The sequence below is a fragment of the Pongo pygmaeus genome, chromosome 7, assembly GCF_028885625.2.
Source record: "Pongo pygmaeus isolate AG05252 chromosome 7, NHGRI_mPonPyg2-v2.0_pri, whole genome shotgun sequence".
NCBI classification, from domain to species: domain Eukaryota; kingdom Metazoa; phylum Chordata; class Mammalia; order Primates; family Hominidae; genus Pongo; species Pongo pygmaeus.
The window spans coordinates 84707793-84732064 of NC_072380.2; the positions used below are offsets into that span (position 1 = coordinate 84707793).

A 24272-nucleotide genomic window follows, 5' to 3' on the forward strand; every position below is an offset into this window, starting at 1 on the left:
TTACTGCAAGGCTGAGTCACTTTGTCGAACTGGGAGGTTATAAGGGACTTCTGTTACTCAAAGCCTTTTTCATTGTTATTTCTCACCCTTATCCTCCCCAAAGAGTGGGTTGTTGCGGCTTCCTGAGGTCTTCTGTTTCAATCGTTTTGTAATACTTTGCTACAGGCAGTGAGGAGCAACCACCACACAGTAACATTCTGGCTCTTTGCAATCTTTTTTTCTGAAGTTATAGACCTGCCTTCTAAGTTAGCACAGTTGTGCCAGGGCATGGCAGGGTCCAGGCATTTCGTCTTCTATATCCCTTTCCTTGCTTGGGGCAATGCCACATAATTAGATTTTTGTAAAGGCAGCACTCCCACGCCCCATAACATCAAGGTGTCAGTGTTAGGATAATGCTAGCTCATCCTGTAACAAACACCCGAATATTAGCGATTTGGCATAACAAAAGTATATTTCTCATTCACATAACAATCAAATGAAGAGTGCGAGAACACAGAAAAGGCACGACCAGTTCCTAAACATCTTGACTCAGGTGTGACAACAACACTTCTGCTTATATTCCACTGATGAGAACTAGTCAGGTACCCCTCTATCTAGATGCCTAGATGAGGTGGCTGGGAGTAGGGGCTGTGAAATGTAATATTTGGCTCAACAGGAACTTCTCAGTGGCAATTATATAAGGTGAACTATAAATTTAAATAGACAACTAGCCATCCCTGCTGTTGTCGTATTTCTTCAAAATAAATTAGGGGGGAAAAGTGTTTGAATTGCATCCACTCACTGGTTAATCCATGCTGTGCCACATCCTTCACCACACTCCTGTGTTCTCTTTGGCTCCTCTCAGACCTCTGGGATGTCTTCCTCTGGGACACATCTCCCTTCCTTCTCTAATCAATCAGTATTATAGTGCCCTCATATATAAAAGACTCTGGCTGAATGCATTGGGATAAAGGATGGTAATTATAGCATAGACAAGAAACTAATTCTAATTAAATGTTAGATGTCACTGCTCCTAAAAATGCATTTACCATTCCTCATCACAGGAGTTTTCTCATTGGTCCATATCTCACTGGGGCCCAGGTACCAGCCATTTTCTGGACACCTCACCAGCCATTTGCTAGGTCTCTCTCTTCCTCTGGACACTTCCTCCCATCTCTTCATCCAGAATTTTCCCACTATCCTTTCTCAAGATGACAGTGGATGATTCCAAAAGACAGAGGTAGTTCATTATGCTGAACTATTTAACTCTTGTTTGCCTCTGACTTGCCCAAGGGCACTTGCCAATAATAGCCAAATAGCCCATTATGTTTTTTTCTGAAATGAGAAAGCAATTCTTTCCCTAGGAGGACTTACTGCTTCTTATACTCTAACTGGCTGGAAATTGTAGCCAGCTTTTTACAGGTGCACATTCAGCTAATATTTATTAAACACTTTAAAGGTGTAAAGTACTCTGCTAGGTCATGAGGTTATGCAAACTTAGTCCTTACCCTTGCGAGGCTTATGGTCTGCCTGAAAACAAACATAGAACCCCTAGATCCCTTGCAGTGCTAATTGCGGTGAGTTTGCCCCAGGTCCAAACAATTGATAATTCTTTGGGTTGTGGAGTATTTTGAAAGGGATGGGGAGTAGCAGCATGCAGGCTGTGGTGTGCTGAATTGGGGAAGTTGAGACATTATGCTGTCATTATTTCCCAGAGATAAATTCTGTGCTCTGCTTCTGGTCACCTAGTTATTTTTTGCAGACTCCAGGTCTTAAGCTATGTGGTTCTTTTTACACTCCCTGCTCCTATTTTCTGACAGTCAGGAAAAGCCAGTCCTAAAAGGAGATCAGCCAGGTATGGGAAAGTGGCATCTGGAGAGAATAGAGCAAATGACAGATGGCAATCCCAGTAGACAGGAAGTTAGACTTTCTTCCTAGGGAATGTCCTGGCCGAATATGGTAAGCAGTGTCTGGGAGCAGGCGATGTTTGGAGATTCAGACAGGCAGGGCTGACAGAGACAGGCAGGGATAGAATAGTCCAGCCCCATAGGCTCAGAATGCTACCGCTGGAGGGGACATAGAGTTTAGGGAGAAGCCTCTTTTAAATAGCTAGCAGGGGCCTACACAGTTAAGACATCTCCATTCTCAGGAAAACAGGGTGATGTTCACTTCATTAATGAAGGGATCCAGGCACAATGGACAGGACCATTTCTTACGCCATCACCAAAGCACCAACCCCACTTTCCTGATGTTCCACTATAACTTACTAACTGGACTCAGCTTCTTTTCTTGTCCTCTCAATTAATTTTGCCTTTTGTTGTTGTTGTTGTTTGTTTATTTTTTACAAAAAGCAAATCTGATTGTGTCACTTATTTACCTAAAACCCTTAAATGATTTCCCACTTTTCTTAGGATAAGGTCCTAAACCTTCAACTTGGGGGCCACCATATTCCTCCTTCATTTCCCAAAGCATTACTAGTAGAAAGCTGTTGTACATGATGGGCTCTGGTCAGTCTGGCCCCTTGTTGCCAGCATCATCTCAGGCACCACTCATCCCTTGTTTTCTGTTACAATTTCTGGCTTTATTTTAGTTCATCTGAAGTGCCCTGGGCTTTCTTGCTAGAAGGCCGTCTCGCATAGTTACTTGGGATGTTCTCTCTTCCCACTTTCACCTAATACATTCTTACTCATGTCTCTGAACTCAGGTCAAAAATCAATCGCTCAAAGAAGTCTTCTTGGCTCCCAGAGCAGGGGTGGTGACTCATCATGCCGTCTTCTAGCACCCTGATTCCTTATGGCACTTACCCCAAATCTAACTTTAAAATTTCAGGTATTTACTCATTTAATATCAGCTTTCTCGCACTAATATCAGCATCCTTTGCAAGAATATAAACTCAGTGAAGGCAGGGACTGCCGCTTTCATGCACTTCTTTATCCACAGCACCTCTCACAACTCCATGCACATAGCAGATGCTTATTATTTGTTTGTTGAATAAATGAGTAAAGGAATGGATGGAGCTGGGGCCCAAGTCAAGTTCTAGGTCGTAAAATGGAACCGGGAGCCCAGTTCCCAAGAACTGCTGTTCAGGGTAGAGCAGGATAGGACCAAAGCAAGTCTGCCTGATGATGAAGCGCCAAACCATGACCGTGCGCTATTTACACTTATGAACCCTTTATATTCTTCTTGACAGGGACCAGGATGGTCCTAAAACCCAAGAGGAAGTAGAGTTTGTAAGTGGAGGCCCAGGGTATATACCACTGCTGGGAATGGGCGTAGAGGTAGAAGGTGGTAGAAACGCAATCAAGGCAAAACATGTTCTTCCAACAGAATTTTTTCTGCCATTCTTATTAAGAACAGAACTTATTTAAGAACAGAACTCAGGCTCATAACTTCACAGGAAAGTTGTCTAGACCAGTGCTTCCCAATAGAACTTGATGTGATGATGGAAATGTTCTATATTTGTGCTCTCCAATACAGTAGTCACTAGCCACGTGAGCTATTGAATATTTGAAACATAACTTGAGAGACTGAGAAGTTGAATTTTAAATTTATTTGATTTATGTTGAAATAGCCACATGTGACTAGTGGCTACCATGCTAGATAGTATATAGGTCTAGACTATTATTAGCATGAACTACCTTAAGAAACTAAGTTTCAAAAGCAGTATGGTTTAAATTTTAGACATATTCATTTACAACCAGTGTTGGCCTCCAGTTTACTGTATAAACATGTAAGCAATCTTTGGTGCCCAGTGCCAGGTTGACTTTGATGAGTGTCTCTTAGGTACATCCTATTGAAGGGATTTGAATGAACTCTCTCTTGTTTCTGTCCACTGGCACTGTTCTTTATTGAGGGCATTTCTATCTTTAGGCAGGTTGTACAAAATGTGAAGTATTGTACACATGTAGAACACTTTCTCTGTAAGTATCTATGTCATATGACTGTCTCACATCTGCTTTTCCCAGGCAGGACTTTTTTTTGTACCCTCCCCTCTTCTTTGTTTCTCTCCTTCCTCTCTTACTGTTTCCTTTTTTGATGTCCAAAATGACAAAGATACAACACTGTGTCCTTTAACAGGTTCCTTTTCTTTTGCACATTCATTTCTTTTCCTTTGTGCTTATTTCTATAAGCTGTTTTATCAGTTCAGATCCTTAACAACAAAAAAATTTAAAAAAAAACCACACAGACCAAATACAGTTCAAATCATTAACGACAACAACAAAATCTCAGAAATGATGATAGCTCTTGGCTTGCTGATTCATACATTTTGGATATTGATCAGATATAATAATTTCAATATCAATATATGAAGAATTTAACGTAAGCCATTGCACTTGGTTTTTCCCAGTTTTCACCTAGATAACATGGTAGTTGCTTTTAATCTTTTGAAATTGCCCATTTGTCTGACTCTTGAGTTCTTTGCCCTGCTTTCCACAAATAAAAAAACTTTCTAATGAGGAAATACCAGAATAAGAATGTGGTGTTTAGAAGGCAAAAATCTGAAATATCATAATAAAGTAACATTTTCAAAGAAAGAGTCTATCTTTACTCCTTTTTCCCTAGTCTGAATAGTTTAGAACAAATGTGTCTCAGGGCTTTCATGCTAAATGTTCCCAGTTCATAAAATCGTGATTATTAATCAGGCTATCATTAAATATTAACTTACTTTTGAGATAAATGTCATTTTAAATTTGGAATCCTACTTTTTTTTCTAAATCTAAGGAGAGCATTTTCATTAGGCTTTATGGAAAGAGTGCACATAGAAAGCTTAGAAGCTATTAAGAAGCTACTTCTTAAACTTGGCTTCTGGTTTCATTCCAGCCCAGCCAAATAGTTTCCAGCATAATAAACACAATTTGTAAACATCTATATGAAGCTAAAGTAGAACATTATGGTAATCGTTTTTGTCATTTTTTTAAATCTGGGGAGCTACTTTATTGCAGGCATTTTATAACATTCAGAATACAGTGCTTCATGGGTAGTAGATGCTCAATAAATATTTGTTGAATGAATTAACAAATTAATAAAACCTCAAAGAGTTTTTAAAATTACGAATGGGGGCTAAGACTATTGTGTCCATAAATGCATACTATATTCCACAAAGCCCCATGAATTAAAATATCCATGTCATTTGCTGGTACTTTATATTAGTTTCTCTTCTTTTACAGCAATACGTTTAAATCAGGGAGACAGTTTCAACTAGGTGCTGGTTAAATACATATTCAAGTCCATAATGTTATCTGGGTCTACAAAACACATGCTAGAACACAAAACCAAAAGTTCCTGTAATATTCTTTGCAGTGATCCTGTGGGTTTCTTGAGAGCAAAGGGCTACTTTACCCAATTTTGCATCATCCCCCATGCTCAATATATAGTGACAGTCAAGTAACATTGTTTTGGAAGGAGGAGACAGAATGAGAGAGGAATAATGGATCTAAATCAGTATTTCTTATTTATATTTTATGGTCTTTTTCCATTCTGACCATTATTGGAATAGTAGAAATTATAGACTTATGTTGTAGCCAGGAATCATTAATAATAAGGTTCAACTCGCCAGTATTTATAGGTTTCACTGGGTATGAGATAGTCAGATTACTCTTGCTTCACATTTTTTCTCTTCCATTGTTTAAATTGTATATTTATTTTTGGTGCTCTGTGGTAGCAAAGTCCAATACGAAGAACTAGGTTCAGAAGCAGGAGCTTTAGCTACTGGCCCTGATGCTGAAAAGGCCCTGGGAAGATTGTTTAAATCTACCAGTGTTTTTCACCTAGTTAGAGTGGACCCCTTCTAACTATAAATTTTGTATTTTCAACATTTAAAAAATATTCGTAGGCATCTATTTTGACCATAAATCTTGAATACTAAGACTATTAGCATTACTGCTGAAAGTCACATACTAAAACTTATGTTTAGTTTTAAAAATTCAGAGCTGCCAAAACAGTCACCAATTCTACCATCTGTATCCATAAGAGAATTGTAACATGATAGTAGATGTTATACATGTCATTCAGGCCAAGGGGTACACAAAATATTACAGGAATTATTTGTGTTCACTCTTACCTTCAATATCGTGCTACTAGGATTGCTCAATATTGATCCCATATTTCTGCTTATTTATTATAGGCATCCAGAATCCTTCAATTCAAGGAAAATTCCCAGTGTCTTATAAGGTCAAGAACATGGTCTTTAGATTAAGATAATGCTGGGTTGGAATCTTGGAGGCAGCACCTCCTAGTTGTGTTGTGAGCAAGAAACTTACCTTTCTGAGCCTCAGTTTCTTAACCTGTAAATAAAAGATAATAATACCCACCCCAAGGAGGGATGAGAAATAATGAGAATTCTTACCATGCGAATTAACTGCAATAAGCACAGTGGCTACATATAATAATCACTCAATATTTGGTAGGTGATGAAAATGATAATCATTAACAAAATTCACAAAGCAAATGAGATCATAACTTTGGCTCTCTTTCAGATACAACTCTAAGAATATCCCTACCTTCTAGGAAATGTAAATTTTACTTATGGGCATTTTGATCTTAAGCTGAAATAAAATCCAAATTGTAAAACTGAATCCATCACAATAGCTTATTTTACACCGACATGTTCTTTTATTATAATCCTGACTACATGCAGCTTGCAAAGATGAAAAACAGTGCTTTAAATATCACCATCTCTGAATCCAGAAAAACTAGTTCTTTCCTTGAAGAAAAAAAAAATGAAAAAAACCCATAACAATATTGAAGAAGAATTTTTTTAAAGGAAAATAGAATCCATAATTTCACAACCCTTAACCACACTACTCCTTTCTATGAGAATAATAGCCTTCGTTTATTTTTGAATATTTTCTCCCTTTGTCCATAGTAACATTCTCTGTTATATACTGTTGCAACCATAATTATTATGATTTTCCACACTGTTTTTCTCATTATTTATTTCAAGACTGCATCATCTGGTACAAGTCACGTGAACTCAGGGCTTCAGTTGGTCCATCTGTGGTCCCTAATTTTTACATTTTTATTTTAGAAAATGTTGATGGAAATCGATAAGTTCAGGTTCCTCACCAAATGCTTTGATATTTTCTTATCAAATTTTGCTGAATTATATTTCTAGCAGTAAATTTAACATCCTAAGATTCATAGATGCTAGTAGGTCATCTTGCCCATCTGCCTTACTTTTTAACCAGTAATTATTTATTATTGTTGTAGCTTCCTAGTGTTTTACACAACAGAGACACATGGTAGGTTGAGAGAGGGGGCAGGGGAGAGGGAAGGAATATTTATAAAGTGCCATACACAGATGGATGGTTAAAAAATGCTGTTTAATGATCCTCACTAATGACAAGGATGGATGGAAAACATTATTCCCAAGGAATGTGGAGATGGTGGTGTCTATAGTTCAGGGAACCTCTTCCCTTTTCTATCTAATAATGAATAGAAATAATATCTAATAATGAATAGAAAAAAGTCAAGCATACAATCGATTTTGACAAAGTCCAATTTTTAAATTAATTCCATAATACCATTGATTTGTTAGAAACTTGTTTTTCATGCTTGAATCTAGAACACAGTGTTTTGAGTATGAGTAGTCAGGGAAAGAAAAAAAAGGAACCTGCAGTTGATGCTATGCCGAGTGTCCCAAGGTGAATTTTGGAAGTGGTCTGCTTTGAGGCTGATGGTATGGTATCTTAGTCCTTTGGGACTATTACTACAGGATATCTTAGACTAGGTAACTTATGAACAGCAGAAATTTATTTCTCACAGTTCTGGAGGATGGGAAGTTCAAGATCAAGGTGCTGGCAGGTTTAGTGTCTGGTGAGGGCCTCTTCCTTAAAGATCGTGTCTTCTTGCTGTGTCAAGGACACAGGCAGCTCTCTGGGGCCTGTTCTGTAGACACTAGTCCCATTCATGAGGGCCCTGCTCTCATGACTTAATCACCCCCAAAAGGTCCCACCTCTTAATACCATCAACTTGGGAAGCAGGATTTCAACCTAGGAATTCTGATGGGATGCAAGCATTCAGACCATAGTACATGACCACCTGTGTATTGTGATTAGAGTACATCAGGAAAGACTCTCACCTTTCCCCTCACATGATTTTCCCATCCCAATTACTGCCCAGCATGTATTTCCATTATTATAGGATTATTCCTTTGAGGCTTCACATGGAAATACATTCTATTATTCAGAAAGAGAAGAGACAATTGTTGACAGGTATAAGCTTACATTTTGAAGAAAAAAATGGACTCACTAACTTTGATACATTCTTTTCTTTATTTTTTAATTGGTGAAAATGCCATCATATTGAAGAGACCCTCACCAGACATGAAATATCTTTCCTAGGAAAGAGTGAGTATAAGCTGAGAAATGGAAAATTCACTTGTACACATTTTAAACTTAAGAAATTTACCAAAGTCAACTTTTTCCTATTCCTCATCAGTCCAGTGGAAGATGTAGATGAGTAGTAATCACACAGAAATCCCACAGAACCATAAAATTGCAATGACAGAAAGCACTTGAGGGCCATCGTGTCAACATCCACAGACTAGGAGTTTCTCCCGTGCATACCTGACAGGTGATCACCTGGGTCTTCATGAACACTGCCACGCAGTAGGCCTGGTAGTTTTTTGAGGTAGCACTGTCCATTGTTGGGCAACAATAATTACTAGAGAGTTTTGTATAGGTACAAGTTGTTCTCTACCTAGTTCCAGGAAATCCAGCTGTTACTTTTAACACAGACCTTGTTAAAGTTGGCAAATAAAGGTCATCAGAACTTGTAAATAAATTGGAGGTTATCCATAATAACTGGTATTATATTGTGTTAACCAAAATATCTAACAAAACAAACAAGATACTAGTGCTTTGAAATTTATTACTTATTCATTCATTTTTTTGGGGGTAGTCCAAAACATGTGTTAAGCATTCATATTAGGTGACACACTAGCTAGGTACAAAAGATGCAAATATGGATACAGACATGTTTGTCAGTTTTAAATAACTCACGTCAAGTAGATGTTTTCAGGTTTAAGCCCTCATGGCAACTTGTACTTTGCTGTTGTTGCTTTTATTAGAATAGTAGTTAGTTGCTTGCATGTTTGTAGAACATCTGTCTACTTCCATGAGAATGTAAGCTACACCATGTCAGAGTCTGTGCCTCAAGCAGCGTAGGGGTTCATACATATTTGCTGCATGATAAAAAAGGATTCTAATTGAATAGTTATAATGAGAAAAGCACTATAATAGATAAAACAAACTGCTAACCCACTGAAGCAGGAAGGATTAATTCTTTCTGGGAAGGTACTTATCCTTGATCTTGAATAATGACTAAAAGTTTATTAGGTGGAAAATGCAGAAAAGAACATTTCATACGTGGAAGTCATATTGAATTTGGGGAATGGCAGGTAACACGAGGTAGTGGGAATGAGAGGAAACTGAATTTTAAATAAATAAGGAAGGACATAATTAAACCTGATTATTTACTTTTTTAGTTAACTAATATTTATTGCACGTCACTTGGGGCACAATGATGAATAAGATCAGATGTGATCCCTGCCCTCCAGGAACTTAGAATCTAGTGAAGAAGATGGATATTTATCAAACAATCAAAGTAATCATCCCAACAAATATAAAATTGATGTTATCACAAATGCTACTAGAGATGAAAGGTACCTGGTTCTATAAGTTCTTACAATAAGAGGATTATTGTATTGTCAAGGAGGTCAGGGGACAATAAGATGTGATCCTTGAGTTGATATCTGAAGGTGAAGAGGGGAAAGAAAAGATGTACAAATTCCCTGTTCCCTGTGGCAGAGGGAGAATAGCACATTAAAGAAATGAAAGAAAGATCTACAACAGAGAGAGAGAGAGGGTTGGGGGGAGCAGCAAGGGACATGTAGAAGCACAGAAGTAAGTGAAATATAGACCTTGAAGTCTTTGTATAGTGTTGTGTCTTTTTTTTTGTTTATTTTATTGTATTTAATTTATTTTTTTGGAGATGGAGTCCCACTCTGTTTCCCAGGATGCAGTGCAATGACGTGATCTGGGCTCACTGCAACCTCCGCTACCTGGTTCAAGCGATTCTCCTGCCTCAGCCTCCTGAGTAGCTGGGATTACAGGCGTGCGCTACTACACCCAGCTAATTTTTGTATTTTTAGTAGAGACGGGGTTTCACCATGTTTCCCAGGCTGATCTTGAACTCTTGAGCTCAGGCAATCCACCTGCTTCAGCCTCCCAAAGTGCTGGGATTACAGGTGTGACCCACCGCACCCGGCCAGTGATGCATCTTAATCCTGAGAGCCAGGAAGCCGTGGGAGCATCTTCTACAAGAGATGGCCCTGACCTGCTGGTGTTTGGGCTGTAGTGTGCAGAACTGACTGGAGAGATCCAGGGCAGAAGGAGGTTGTTACCATCAAAACCAGTGCTAGGGAAGCAGAGATAAGGAAAGAGCAGTTCTAGGAAGTGCACCTCTCTTTGCAAGAACACAATTAATTTGCCTGACCGCGGCCATTACCCTTTACTGAAACAAACAATATGTAGGAGATAGCTCATCTCAACTTGGTGTAGTTTGGATTAGTATTTTGACATGGGGATAGATTAAGAAATAAAAGTTTTTTAAAACTCTGACTAGAAGGTGAAAAGCAAATAATAATGAGGTGGAATTTAATGGAAAGAGACTTGTATAGACAACTAGAGATCTGGGTTCTAGTTCAAGCTCAGCAACTATCGACTGAGGTCAGCCAAGTCATGCGACCTCAGTTTTAAAAGATGTAAATAAAGAAATTGGGACCAGATCATATCTAAACTCCCTTCTGCCACATTCTGTGATTTTAGTCTCAAAACATGGAGGTATATAAAGCATGGCGTAATACTTAAGTCATAGAGACTTCTCAGTATTTGAGCTTTTAATACAGGTACATTATATATAATGTGTTTGATTATGGAGAAATAGGAACAGAATGATAATTTAAAGTGTATTTTCACTATGAGACAGAGCCCAACTGAGAAACAGTCCTTGTACCTGAATATTACTACTAAACATTTCAGACCAATCACTACATGATCTAAAAGTTAATTTTTACTGGAAGAGACCTAACAAATTGTTCAAATCCTATCCAAATTTCATGAACATTTCCATATTGGGTTTCATAGAGGCTAAGTCTACCTGATGCCAAGCATCCCAATGGAATGTAAAACTTACGTCATTCGCCCAACTAGTGAATTGTGTCATCCACATGGAATACCAGGTAGTGACTGAAGTTCGTGATTTATTTTTCAGGATATTACTGGGTGGCCCATTGTTTCCCATTCCTTTCAGTAGTACCAGTAGATTCTCTGTTGGTTGCCTTCCTTATTTTTTTCATCACCTTTCATCTTTATCCCCTTCATTACACTGTGAGTCTGGGAAGACTTGCAAAAGGAAAGATTTAGAAGCACACACCTTGGATGCCAGTGTAAAGGGCACTTTTACCATCATAATAGAAAACCCACTAGCTGAATAGCTGAATGTGGATATAAAAATTTGAGCCCTTTTCTGTGTGTGTTTTGAAGCACACTAAAAATTTCCAGCCATCACTATACCTTGTAGTCTATAAAAGGTCCAAGATGCTTTATAATTCAATATTATATTTTTCAGAATAAAGAAAGGTTTTTTTTCTGGTCAGCTGTTTTATAAAAGGCCCTTTTTCTAAAGACAAATCTGGTGTTTATTCTGTAATTTTAGTGAACATATATGTTTAGAGCCTAATTCTTTAAATAATTATCCTGATGAAGAAAAATTATATTATGGGTCTAAGCAAAATAGTTTATTTATAAATTTGGAGACAGCTATGATATTGAAAGATGCTCATATTACATATCCTATTTATTATTTGTCTTGTCCCCTTCTTATTGCAACACAATGCTTCCTTTGACCACCGAAAGGAAAGCTTTTAGGATTTCATCTGAGTGTATCTAAAAAAAGCATCGGTTATATCAAGGATAAAAGTTCTAATTTTTTTTTTTTTTTTTTTTGAGACAGTCTTGCTCTGTCACCAGGCTGGAGTGCAGTGGTGCAATCTCGGCTCACTGCAACCTCTGCCTCCCGGGTTCTGGCAATTCTCCTGCCTCAGCCTCCCGAGTAGCTGGGACTACAGGCATGCGCCACCACTCCCAGATAATTTTTGTATTTTTTGTAGAGATGGGGTTTCACCACTTTGGCCAGGATGGTCTCGATCTCTTGACCTCATGATCTGCCCACCTTGGCCTCCCAAAAAAGTTCTATTTTTTTTTAAACGAAGGAGTATATAGTTGTGCTAAATTTAAGGAACAAATTGATATTAGCAGCCTTTGATTGCAGAAAAGAAATGTCACCTTCCACTTTCTAAGGACAAGGACAGCATTTCAGTTATTCCTAGAACTTTTATGTATTAAAAAATAATAAACAGTATGAAATTTATTAAATATTTCTGACCAGGTTCTAAAGTAATGCAGGTTGCAGGTTTGTTGAATTTCTTAGAATAGCTGAAAATTTCCAGGACCATACTTTAAAATATATATATATATATACACATATATATATATATGATACGTTTTTAACTTGCTATAATGTTATTGTTTTTTATTAGTAAATTTTGGAGGTGCTTTTAAAAATTGCAGCCAACAATAAAATTAAAAAATATACATTGATTTAATCTTCCCCTAACAGTTACGATGCCTTTCTCTTCAGATATCTACTGCAAATCATCTTGTGGGTCTTTGCAACATAGTTTCTACAGAAACTTACTACTTAATGCTATACATGAAAATTTAAGAAAATGCCTTAGAGCTATATATGGAGTGATACAGACTTAAAGGTCTCAGAGCTGTTTGTTTGCAGTACCTGCTCAGCATGTTCTAGCAACACAAAAATGAAATGTTAAACATCACTTACAACTTTAGAAAGGTTTGCTTTTTATCTTCACAGGATCGCACATGTGACTTACCCTGCCTGGCTCCATGAAGGAAGTGTCAAGTGTATGACATAATGCTGGTATTTTTGAGACTACAGTAAACCCCACTCCCCCTCCAAACCTGGAGCCTCAAGCTGTAATTAGGATGCCATGATGAGAAAGTTGTGTTTTGTCAGTTTTGGCCCTGAGCGGGTGGCAGCATAATGCCACGCTGCTGTAGAAGCAGGGTGCAGCTGTGCAAAACTCAAATGTTTGTTGTTGTTTATTGTTTACAGAGCTGCTTTTTTTTTCTCTAGAAGACTAATGAAGGGATGGTGAGTACATTTGCACTGGCTGACTGATTGTAGCAAGCTTAACTTTCAATTGATTGAACAAGGTGAAATAAATCAACAAACTGCCAAAAGAAAATATTCACTAAGATTTTGCCCTTGACATGAAAACATGTGTCCTGAGGTCTCAAACAAAAGTGCCTTCTGTTTATACTGACAATTTATGTTTATAAATTATTCACAGTTGCATAATATCTATACAATTTAAGCATTGAATTATTGCATTTTATATTATACTTATATACAGAATTGAACTACATGATTAATTTTATGGGGTAAAAAATCATTATGATAGACATAAATTCACTTACAAAAGTATATGTGAGAAAATGTAATATCATATCCACTTTAATTACTGAAATTAAAAATGTAAATTTTGCGAACACTCTAGGGTCGTAAAACACAATACCCTTACCCACAGGGAACTGGCAGATTCATTGCTAGAAGTAAAATTAATATGGCAGAAAAGGACATAAATTTAAAATGAAAAGTTAAAGGATAGAAAATCAACTAAACACTAAATAAAATAAATGAAACATTCATGATGTTCTGAAGGTAGTCTGTTTCAAGCCATGATAAATATTAAAGTAAAGGTTCTTGAAATGAAATATGAAAACCACCTTCCTCAAGAAACTAGACATGGAAAATGTTTCATTGACTGTGAGGCAGCATGATAAGTTTATTTCTATCTAAAGTAAGGATGGTGATTAGAGGGCATGGGGAGGTAAAAGGGGCAGAATCACAGTGAAAGGAAAAAATTAAGTGTCATAGGAAATAAAAGAATTTTAGGCATGGATATGCTACCACTTAATGGGTGAAGAAATTAAAGTTCAATTGGCAATTGAGGGCAATGTGGAACTGAGGTGTCCTGAGCCTCAGACAGAGCCCCTTTTATGATCCCATATGACCTCCAATTCTGTTTAGATGTTTTTATCTCCTGGAAGGTATTTTCAGCCTAGGAGGCCTCTGTATTAAGATTGGCTACAGAAAACTTAATGAAGTATGTACAAGTCTGAAAAAATACAGTTTGGTTTTGTGCTTGTTTAAGTGGCTGTGAGGATGGAAAGATCTAGGGATCAGGACAGGGAAGGAGGGAAAGAAGGAAGAAAGACAGGTAGCATGTGGTGTAACAGACATGGGGGAAAGTAAGAGAAACCCACAGAAGAAGAGATAGAAGGGAAAATGGCAAGCAGGCAAGCAGAAAGGCTCAGTGAGTTTGAAAGGCACTGTTGATCAGGGCCTATGCTCTGCAGCTTGCATTTATTATGGGCTTATTCTGAAGGCTGATTAACTTTTGGAACACTATTCACAGCTCTTCAACTGCTCAGGAACTTATGCCTTTGAGCCTGCACTCTTTATCAGGTAACAAGCAGAACATTCTGCCCAGGGAGAATAAAAAATCTTTTAACCATGGTAACAATAATAAGAACAGATCATTTTTAAGTCTTAAGAAAATCAAATCAACAGGCCATTTTCTCACCCTTAGTTTCTCTATCCCTGCTATGAAGAAAGGGCTTTGAATTTCAGTTTGTCTTTTATTGCGGGACTTGTAATCAACACCGGATCTCTTATAATAGAAAGTTCTTGGTCAGTGAAGAAGATATTTTGAAAGTTAAGTCTTATGACCTCTCTTCACTTGAGACACACACCCTACAAAAAGGAAAATTCACATACATAATGCACATGAAATTATTTAAGACAAATAGTGACCTACCAGTGACTATGATACAGCATTTCCTTTTTTAATGACTTCTTCAAAATAGCAAGTCACACCATGCCCTTTGCCACAAACAAATGAGATATATGTGTCATTCTGGAGTTAGTTCTCTTCCTGGAAAACCTCTTATCTGATATTATAATCAGTTGAAAAATGATTTATCTTCTTCATATTAGTATAAAACATGGTGTTCAAAAAGAGTACATTTATTTTATTTTTATTTGTATTCAAATTCAAAATGCATCAGCTCACAGTTTATTTATGTGGACAATTCGATGATTGATTGTTGAGATGACAGTGTACCTACAACTAAGTTATTTAGTGGCGACTCCACATTCGGATTAATCACTGGAATTGCCCCATCTCTAATATTTTCAGCTGTTTTTGCCTGATCCTGATAGTGTTGCTCAATTTTTAACATATATATAGTTCATCATCACCTGAATATAAAATTAGAACATGAACATCAGTGGCACCAAAGACAGATGCTGTGAGGTGCCTGTTATGTGTGGGTTGAGGGCTCAGTAGAGAAAAGTTTGGACCCACAATCCCAGGCCTGCCTTTATAATTCAATGGGAAAGACAGAACATATATGTAAAGAGAAAACTTAAAAGCTAGAATTTATTTAATAGACACTAATATAACTTTAATCTTAGTTTTCTTTCAGTGCTTGGAAACCAAACTTTAGGGAGAAATATGAATATTCTTACTCTATTCAGATATACCTCCTTGTAGTGAGCATTTCACATAAACAATCTCATCTAATCATCATAATACTGTACATGAAATAGATACTATTATCTTTATTTTGTAGATTAGAAAATTCAAGCCCAGAGAATTTAAGTTGCTTAGTCAATCATTATAGAGCTTCTTATTTTTGTAAAGATAAGCATTTTTGTCATGTGTGAGGAAAGTGTGTATATATATATATATGCTTAAAATATTCCTGTAACTCTGTAGTTGAAAAAACTCCTGCTGCAAGTATATTTATTGGCCACATTTGAAGTACTTCTTATATAGTCCATCTACATTTTTCATTACCTTGACTTACATTCATTCAAGAGAATCTTTGGCCTCCAGAACAATAAACAAATTTAACTTGCAGGATGGAGAAGCCAGAGGCATGCAGAAATTGGTGTGTATCCTAGAAGAGAGTTCTAATTATAAGGACCTCTTAAATCTAATAGTTTTTCCCTTTAGTATAAACTGTTGACTGTGTGAAACATGATGTTTTACATTAAAGGTGGTATTTTGGATGAATTGCTTGAAGCTCTGTGATTTTCTGCAAAAACATTATAGGGGAAAATAACTAAGAAGTTGCTTGCTGCTGCAGATCAGAATAACAGATCAATAAGAGGGACTACAAGAGAAATAATGCTTTAAAGAATTAGCACACAGGAGAAAAGAGCCGTGAAGCAGAAGAATACACACACACATACAACACACACACACACAACACACACACACATTCTGATGTATATTATACAAACATAACATATAAACACAGATGCATTTTTAATATTTGATCCCAATAACTCCATTTTTGCATTTTCTGGCCACATATATTACTTTGGTCAGCTCTCTTGTGGAAAATAATTAAAGAATGGATTAACTGTTTAATATTTATTAAACTCCTACACTGTATAAGCACTGTCCTTGGTGATAGGAATGTAATAATAGAGAAGATGGTCTTTGTCCTCAAGAGTTCCCAGCATACTATGGGAAAGGTATGTTGTGATGGTATGGTGGAAGTTTCATGATCCCAGAGTGGGAATATTACGGAGAGCTTTCTCCAGAAGGTGAGGTTTGAGCTGAGTCTTGAAAAGCAAATACTAGTTAGTCAGAAGGAAACAAGAAAAATGTTTCTAGAACACAGTATGGAAAGGCCAGGAGCTTGAAAGGGAATGTTGTGTGCAGTCTGGGATTGCTGGAATATAGTGATGAGGGAAAGATGAAAAGTGAAGGTGGAGAGGAGGCTGGACCTACTAGGACTAATTAGGCTTTAAAGTGCTGGTAGGACTTCAAAAATAAAATTCCAATAATGATGACATTTTGCAGGGCTTAAAGCATGTGAGTGGCAAGGTCAAATTTGTATCTTAGCAGAGCATTCTAATAGCTATGTGGAGAATGGTTTTTAGGTGGACAAAACCCGAGTTTGGGATCCAATTTAAGGCTGTATTAGAAGTATAGGCAAGGGCTGGGCACGGTGGCTCATACCTGTAATCCCAGCACTTTGGGAGGCCAAGGCAGCGGATTGCTTAAGCTTGGGAATTTCAGACCAGCCTGGGAAATATAGTGAGACCCTGTCTCTAAAAAAAAAATACAAAAATTAGGCAGGCATGGTGGTGCAAGCCTATAGTCCTAGCTACTTGGAAAGCTGAGGTGAGAGGATCACTTGAGCCCAGGAGGCAGAAGTTGCAGTGAGCTGAGATTGTGCCTGGGCTACAGAGTGAGACTCTATTTCAAAAAAAAAAAAAAAAAGAAAGAAAGGAAAAGAAGTCTAGGCAAGTGACGCTGAGAGTTCGAACCAGCATTGTGGTAATGGGAACCTTGGTAACAGTGTTGGAGGCCTTAAGCAATGGTTAGGAGGTATAACTGGTAAGACTTGGTGCTTATTTGGATGTGGATGGATGGATCAGGATTTCACAGAGTTTTAGTGAGGGTGACTGGGTATGGGGTGGGGAAGGCCATAAATCTGAGATGGAGAATGATCAGAAACTGGTTGGGCAGACTGGTACCTTGGTCAGTTTAGCTTAAGATGTCTGTGGTTTATCTAGAAGGAGTTGATCAGGATGAGGTGTGGTGGCTCACCCTGTAATCCCAGTACTTTGGAACGCTAAGGCAGGTGGATTGCTTGCACCCCAGAGGTCAAGACCAGCCTGGGCAACATGGAGAAACCCCATCTCTACAAAAAACATAAGAATTAGCCAGGTGTGGTGGCACGTCCCAGGTACCTGGGAGGCTGAGGTGGGAGGATCATCTGAGCCCAGGAGATCAGGGCTGCAGTGAGCTGTGATGGTGCCACTGCATTCCAGCCTGGGTCACAGAGAGAGACCTATCTCAAAAAAAAACAGTTGATCAAGCACATGGATCTTTTAGTCTGCTGCTTGAGAAAGAGGTCTCTCATGACATGTTTGGGAGTTGCCAGCCTATAGGTATATATCACTGAATACACAACCTCTTCTGTGTAGTACACTGTGTTGTCTTTTCCCCCTTTCCTATATCCTAAAGCAAAGATATATATCTCCAAAAGTATCTAGTCGTTAATATTGTACCTTCTGGTTGTAACAACAGAATGATCCCGTAGAACAGGAAACACTCTAGGAAAATGCAAGTAACCAAGTGATTGTTGCTTTCTTCCAGCTTTGTCAGTGGAAATGCCTGCCCCAGAGGGATATTGCTTCAGTTGACCTCATTTTTTAAGGACCCTGGCTCTGCGGCTTTGTCCAGTTCAAAATGGCAGAAAAGGCTCCCCCGGGCTTAAACAGGAAGACTTCAAGGTCGACACTTTCTCTTCCTCCAGAGCCTGTGGACATTATCCGGAGCAAAACATGCTCCAGGAGAGTTAAAATCAACGTGGGGGGCCTCAACCACGAAGTCCTGTGGAGAACGCTGGACAGGCTGCCCAGGACGCGCCTGGGGAAGCTTCGAGACTGCAACACACACGAGAGCCTTCTGGAAGTGTGCGACGACTATAATCTGAACGAGAACGAGTATTTCTTTGATCGGCATCCAGGAGCCTTCACTTCCATTTTAAATTTCTACCGGACAGGGAAACTCCATATGATGGAAGAAATGTGTGCACTTTCTTTTGGACAAGAACTTGATTACTGGGGGATTGATGAGATCTACTTGGAGTCCTGCTGCCAGGCCAGATATCATCAAAAAAAAGAACAAATGAACGAAGAACTGAGGCGAGAGGCAGAGACTATGCGAGAGCGAGAAGGAGAAGAGTTTGATAATACCTGCTGCCCTGATAAAAGGAAGAAACTGTGGGACTTGCTGGAGAAACCTAACTCATCAGTGGCTGCAAAGGTATGAAACCCATAGTATTGCTTACCAGTGTGTGGTCAGAAAAGATGCTACCTACGTTCTATAAAGTATAACTTTTTTTACTGTTTTGGTAACACAGAACAAAGTGTGGCTACACAGACAGTGAAAAAATCCTTTCCAAAATCTTATTTAGTCCAATATAGTCATTCATCCTGGTTAATGACATAAAATGGCATTACCCTTTCATAAATATTATTATCTGTAGAAAGGGGCCTGGGCAACAGAGGATGAAAGAGAGTCCTGGTTTTCCTCCCGCTGTATCAGGTTGGTGACTTGGAGGTTGAGGAGAAAGCCCTAGCTCAGACCCACAGGCACTGAGTCTTATGGAAGACGAGGGCCTGAGCTCCATCTTGAACAAAGGGAAGGTACTGTCACTGGAAGGAGAGGAGTGAACCTCTTAGCCTGGCTATGTAGAGGTTGAAGGAAAGAGACGAGAGCATGGCCCCAGGTAGCTCAGAGGGCAAGTGCCACACACATGAGGAAGGGACTGTTTTATTAAGCTGTGTAAAAAATGAGTCAATATCCAGAATGCATCCACGTACCTCCCCTTGTGAGGCCTCCTTTAACAGTGCGTGTTTCTGACTGTTAAATTTTTTTTTTTTACAATTGAGGTATTACCATGTATCAGAGTTCATAAAATATTTGCTTAAAATGAAGGTAAATTCATATTTTCCCATTGTGACTGCATATATCTAAATCTCACAGTAATTTTTTTGTCACTAATTCCAGTATGTAATTCAACTATGTGATTCTGTTTGTCTAATTTTATCTAGAGCTTTCAAGGTTAGCTCAAACCAATTTCCACTCCATATATTTAGTTCTGTATTGCAGTATGAATGATAAGTAAAAATTCAAAAAGCCATCTTTAGCTGCAGGAGTATAGTATTGACATTTTGTGCATAATGGATGAAAATGGAGTACAGAATGGAGAAGGGAAGAGTGTGAATTCTTTTGATTTACTGTTTTTTCTAAAATCTTCTCTCTTGTAAACAGTAATGATTTCAGAATTTATAATAGAACATATGAGATTTTTGACTGGAAATTAAGATTCTACATGATAATCTATAGCACATAAATAATGTAAATAATCAGCTAATGCAGATGATCATAAAACTGCTTTTTGTTTGATTTTCTTTCTGGTTGACTTCTAAAGGCATTTTACTTTCCAGCCAGGACATGCACCTAAGTGAAATAAAATGATATCTGTTGTGTATAACAAAGAAATGCATATTTCGTGGGAAATAGAAGACTTTAGGTTTTTTTGTAGTTTTGGATAAGTTGTTTACTTTCATTTTACTTGTAAAAAAAAAAAATGTGCCGCATTTGTGGGTTTTGATTGAGAAAGGCTACTGCTCTTTCCAATATCAAGTGTTTAGGTACATACTCGAGTTACTACTAAAAATACGGAGTGAATTTTGAAAATGAATGAGACAAATTCTGGATTTAAGTGAGTATTGTGGGTGTTAAATGAATTCTTTCAAGCCTTTAGGCAACTAAGGAATAAATCATTGTTCCATCAAAATTTCCAGAGAAAGTTAGCCAACTATATAAAAATAAAGCAATTAAGTCAAAGAAAATTTGAAAGGTTACTGTGGTTTATTTGTTCATAATGACATTATTAACCTATATCTAAAGTTAAGCACTGTTACAGAAAAAATTTAAGATATATGTATATTTTCCTGAAGAATTTCTCACAAGGATAGAATAAGGTCAATAACCTGATTTCCTACATAAGGGAGTTCATTTAATCTGTAAATTTTAGAAGAAATAGCCATTTCTTAATCTCTAAGAAGGTAACTATGACCATGGCTCATTACAATAGATCTTTACATTCTTTACATATGCATCCAACATATTATTTAAATTTGCTTCAAATTATGTCTGTATGTATAGACAAGAAATCTGCCTACAAACTCTACCCAGCAGCCAAAGACATTGGTTTTGGAAAATTTTATGTAGTTATAAATGGTAAATTTGTTTCCACATTGTTAATCAAGCTAAGTCAATCTTCACTATAAGTTGATTCTTTACTAAATTTCCATACAGGATTTATGTTTGTTTATTTATATGTCTACATTTTCCTCTCTGTTTGAATAGTGAAATATTATGGAAATTATTTACATTTGATTATATAGTAGTTTAGTGAAATTATTGTTCATTTGTTTGAGGTTTAGAGCCTTTTAAAATGGCTCTGTGTGATGTCTTATATAAACCACTACCTTTTCCTGTACTCTTCTCGAGTCCTATAACTTGGTTTTTTTCTTTCTGGAGTAATTCTTGGTGAGGGGAGTGGTAATGCAGGTATGTGTGGATAGTATTTTCACAACTTAAGAAAAAGTAGTAATATTACAGCTGCAGTAGAGTGATATTCTAGCCCTCACTATTTACTTTATTGTATGGGTACATCAGACTATTTTCTATGTTGTGAAGCCCTTGTATAGGAATGCTTGGAACCTTCGTGTTCGTCCTCACTTGCTAAGGAGGTAAGATAGCTTTAAAGCAGAATATCTGTGGACCTTGCCTTTCCAGTTTTTGCTTATTCAGTATGGTAATTTAGTTGAACATATGCTGTATGTGTGCCACACACATTAAAGTAGATACTTAGACACTCCATTCTTTCCAGAATTTAAAAATATTCTTAAAATATTCTCTTATCTTTAACTGGGATTTCATATTATTGAAAATATTTTTGTGTTTTTCTCTTTTGGTTTTTATGTAACTTAATAGATTCCTGTAATGAAGAAAGTATAAAAGCTATAAGATTATTTGCCAGATCCCTAGTATGGAAAGAAAAATTTGACCCTCTCTATCAGGTGTTGCATAACAGGCTAAAATATCTATTCTTTGATATGAAACAAAATACTCAATAATCAGTTAAGTAATAATTGTTCAGCCCATGCTATATGCATCCCCTATGATATAAAAAATTATTACAAGGTCAACTGACCTATTATTTTTGTCTTCGGGTATTTCTCTGACAATAACAAGTCAACTCCTATGGAACATGTTCCCTGCTGTCACATAAGGAGCCACTTCTCTTACTTGGATGTTCTGGTGTATTAATAACTGAAAAAAAGCCAAAACAGGGTTTAACAATGTGGTATATCTGAAATATTACATTTAACAAATTAACATTTTTGCACGTGTATAGAAAACCATGAAATATAATTGTACTATTCAAAATATAATGACAGGGCTAATAGAAATACTTATTTCTTAGTTCTCTGGGATATGGTGTGATTTGGCAATGGGACACAGGTTTTTATCTGTATGATGGACTCTGTCATTTTTGACTCTTGTCAGTGTATCTTGGTGACTGTACATGTCCTCATATAGAAATAATGTACACAGTTTAAATTTGAGATGGTTTGTGAATGTGTGGCTCAGCTGAATGGGCCCAGGGCATGACTGGAACAACTCCCTGGGTTACCATGGCAGGAATTGCTGGCTTTAGTGTGCCTTTCATAGGATCGTGCAAGGGGAAGAAAAGGGCTCAACTTGCTGCCAGTTTCCTGGGCAAAAATTGGAATTTGACTTGATCCTGTACCTCTTCCAGGCCAGGGCAATTTAGTCAGTCTCTGGACTGGAAACATTTTTCTCTCTTTTCCTTGGCCTCTTCCCAAAGAAACTGCAGTAGCTATTTCCCTGTAAATATTGCATATAGTGACTTCAGTCTAAGAGGTGTTTAGGGGCTTGTGGCAGGCAATATTCTCAGCCTTCAAGATGAAACAACAATCAGGAAGTAGCACAGCCCACCTGAGATCTGAAAGAAACTAGACTCATCAGTACCACACAGGGCCCTCACTTTGGATGTCTTAAGAAGGTCAAGAACAAAGGAAATCGCTGGGTTTCTGGCAAATTCAGCTACCTGGGCTCATGGCTGAGTCCTCTGAGGGAAGCTTCACTCTAAGAGCATAAGTGGATGTGTGTGCTGGGCAGTGCCAGACAACAGGCTGATCTCAGGTGTCAGGTCAGGAAGCTAGAACATAAGCAGCCCTTATTGGATAAGAACAGCAGGAGGCAAAATCTGCGGAAACACATTTCTATTCATCTGAACCAAACAGTGAGGGCACCCAGCAGCTTTTTCAGGAAGGCATACAGGTCAAGTGGGGCATGGTTTAGGATCTGCTTCCCACTCCTCAATTTCCTCATTTATCCGTAGCCACCACTTCCTCCCTCCCTTTCCCCCAACTCCTCCCCCCGTTCCTCTCTCTCTCTGGCTCTCTCTCTTTCTCACACACACACAGACACACACACACACAGAGGCATATCTTGTGCCCCTCAGGAACTGGTTTTATTTTAGCTTAAGAAAAGGGGGGAATGATTGACTAGAGAAATATTTCAACACTTTTTTTCATCAATAGCTCCCTAAGGAGAAAAATTAAGTTAAATTGAAAAATGGAGTTCAGAGGGCCACAAATGATGGTACTATGTAAGTTTTTTTATTCCTCCTCACTAGCACCAGTTTTCTCCCCCTGAACATGCATGGGACGGAGGGAAGGAGATGACCGCGTTTCCTGCCTGCATCTTACTCCCTGCACACATCCACAGGTCCATTGTCGTTGGCATGGTGCAGCACGGCACCTGAAGGGCCAGGAGACCTTAGCCATCCTTGGATCAAGTAGGGAGCTGCTGGTGGCAGATGGGCAGTCTGTGCTTGGAAATTCAGCTCTCCACAGAGCCAGGGGTCCAAATTATGAGTTTCTTAGATGCTGGTACCTGTTTGGTTGCCCTGTTGATAACTCCTTGAGAACTAGCCCCCTATTCCAACTAAATTAGAGTGTAGGCCTTTCAAGCCACAGCAATAGTAAAAATAAAATAAAACAAAACAAAAACTCCTGTGTACTTATCAAGGAAGAAAAAATACATAACATTCTCATTCTATTTATAGTATATGGATCAGTTATTCTAATGCGTTGAATGAAAAATGAAGGAAGGCATTGGAACAGAATCATAAATGATTTTCTTTCAATTCAAGAACAGAACTTTCACATGTTATGCTTGTAAGTAGATCCAGTCAAGTGAACAGCTTGGGCTGTATAACACTCTTTGTTTAGCTTTCTGATGACCATCTTAGTGGTAAGAAAATATAACAATAGGCATTAAAACCACAAATGAGCCAAAAACATGAAGTGATGCAGTGTGAACAACACAGAAACCCCTCTACACTGAGGCCCTTCTGTGTACTGTGCAGTGCTCTCCTCTACATTGAGGCCCCTCTGTGTACCGTGCAGCGCTCTCCTCTATATTGAGTCCCCTCTGTGTACTG

The 24272-nt window shown here is 38.0% G+C and overlaps 1 protein-coding gene across 1 annotated transcript in view; it reads left to right on the forward strand.

Moving 5' to 3' along the window:
- The window catches only part of KCNB2 (potassium voltage-gated channel subfamily B member 2), a 400010-nt gene that overhangs the window by 11701 nt on the left and 364037 nt on the right, over window positions 1–24272 (forward strand). Inside the window, exon 2 of the mRNA XM_054498331.2 lies at window positions 18314–18985. Within this exon, the coding sequence (XP_054354306.1) occupies window positions 18407–18985 (579 nt within the window). The 5' untranslated portion in view covers window positions 18314–18406. The remainder of the gene's footprint in view (window positions 1–18313; window positions 18986–24272) is intronic.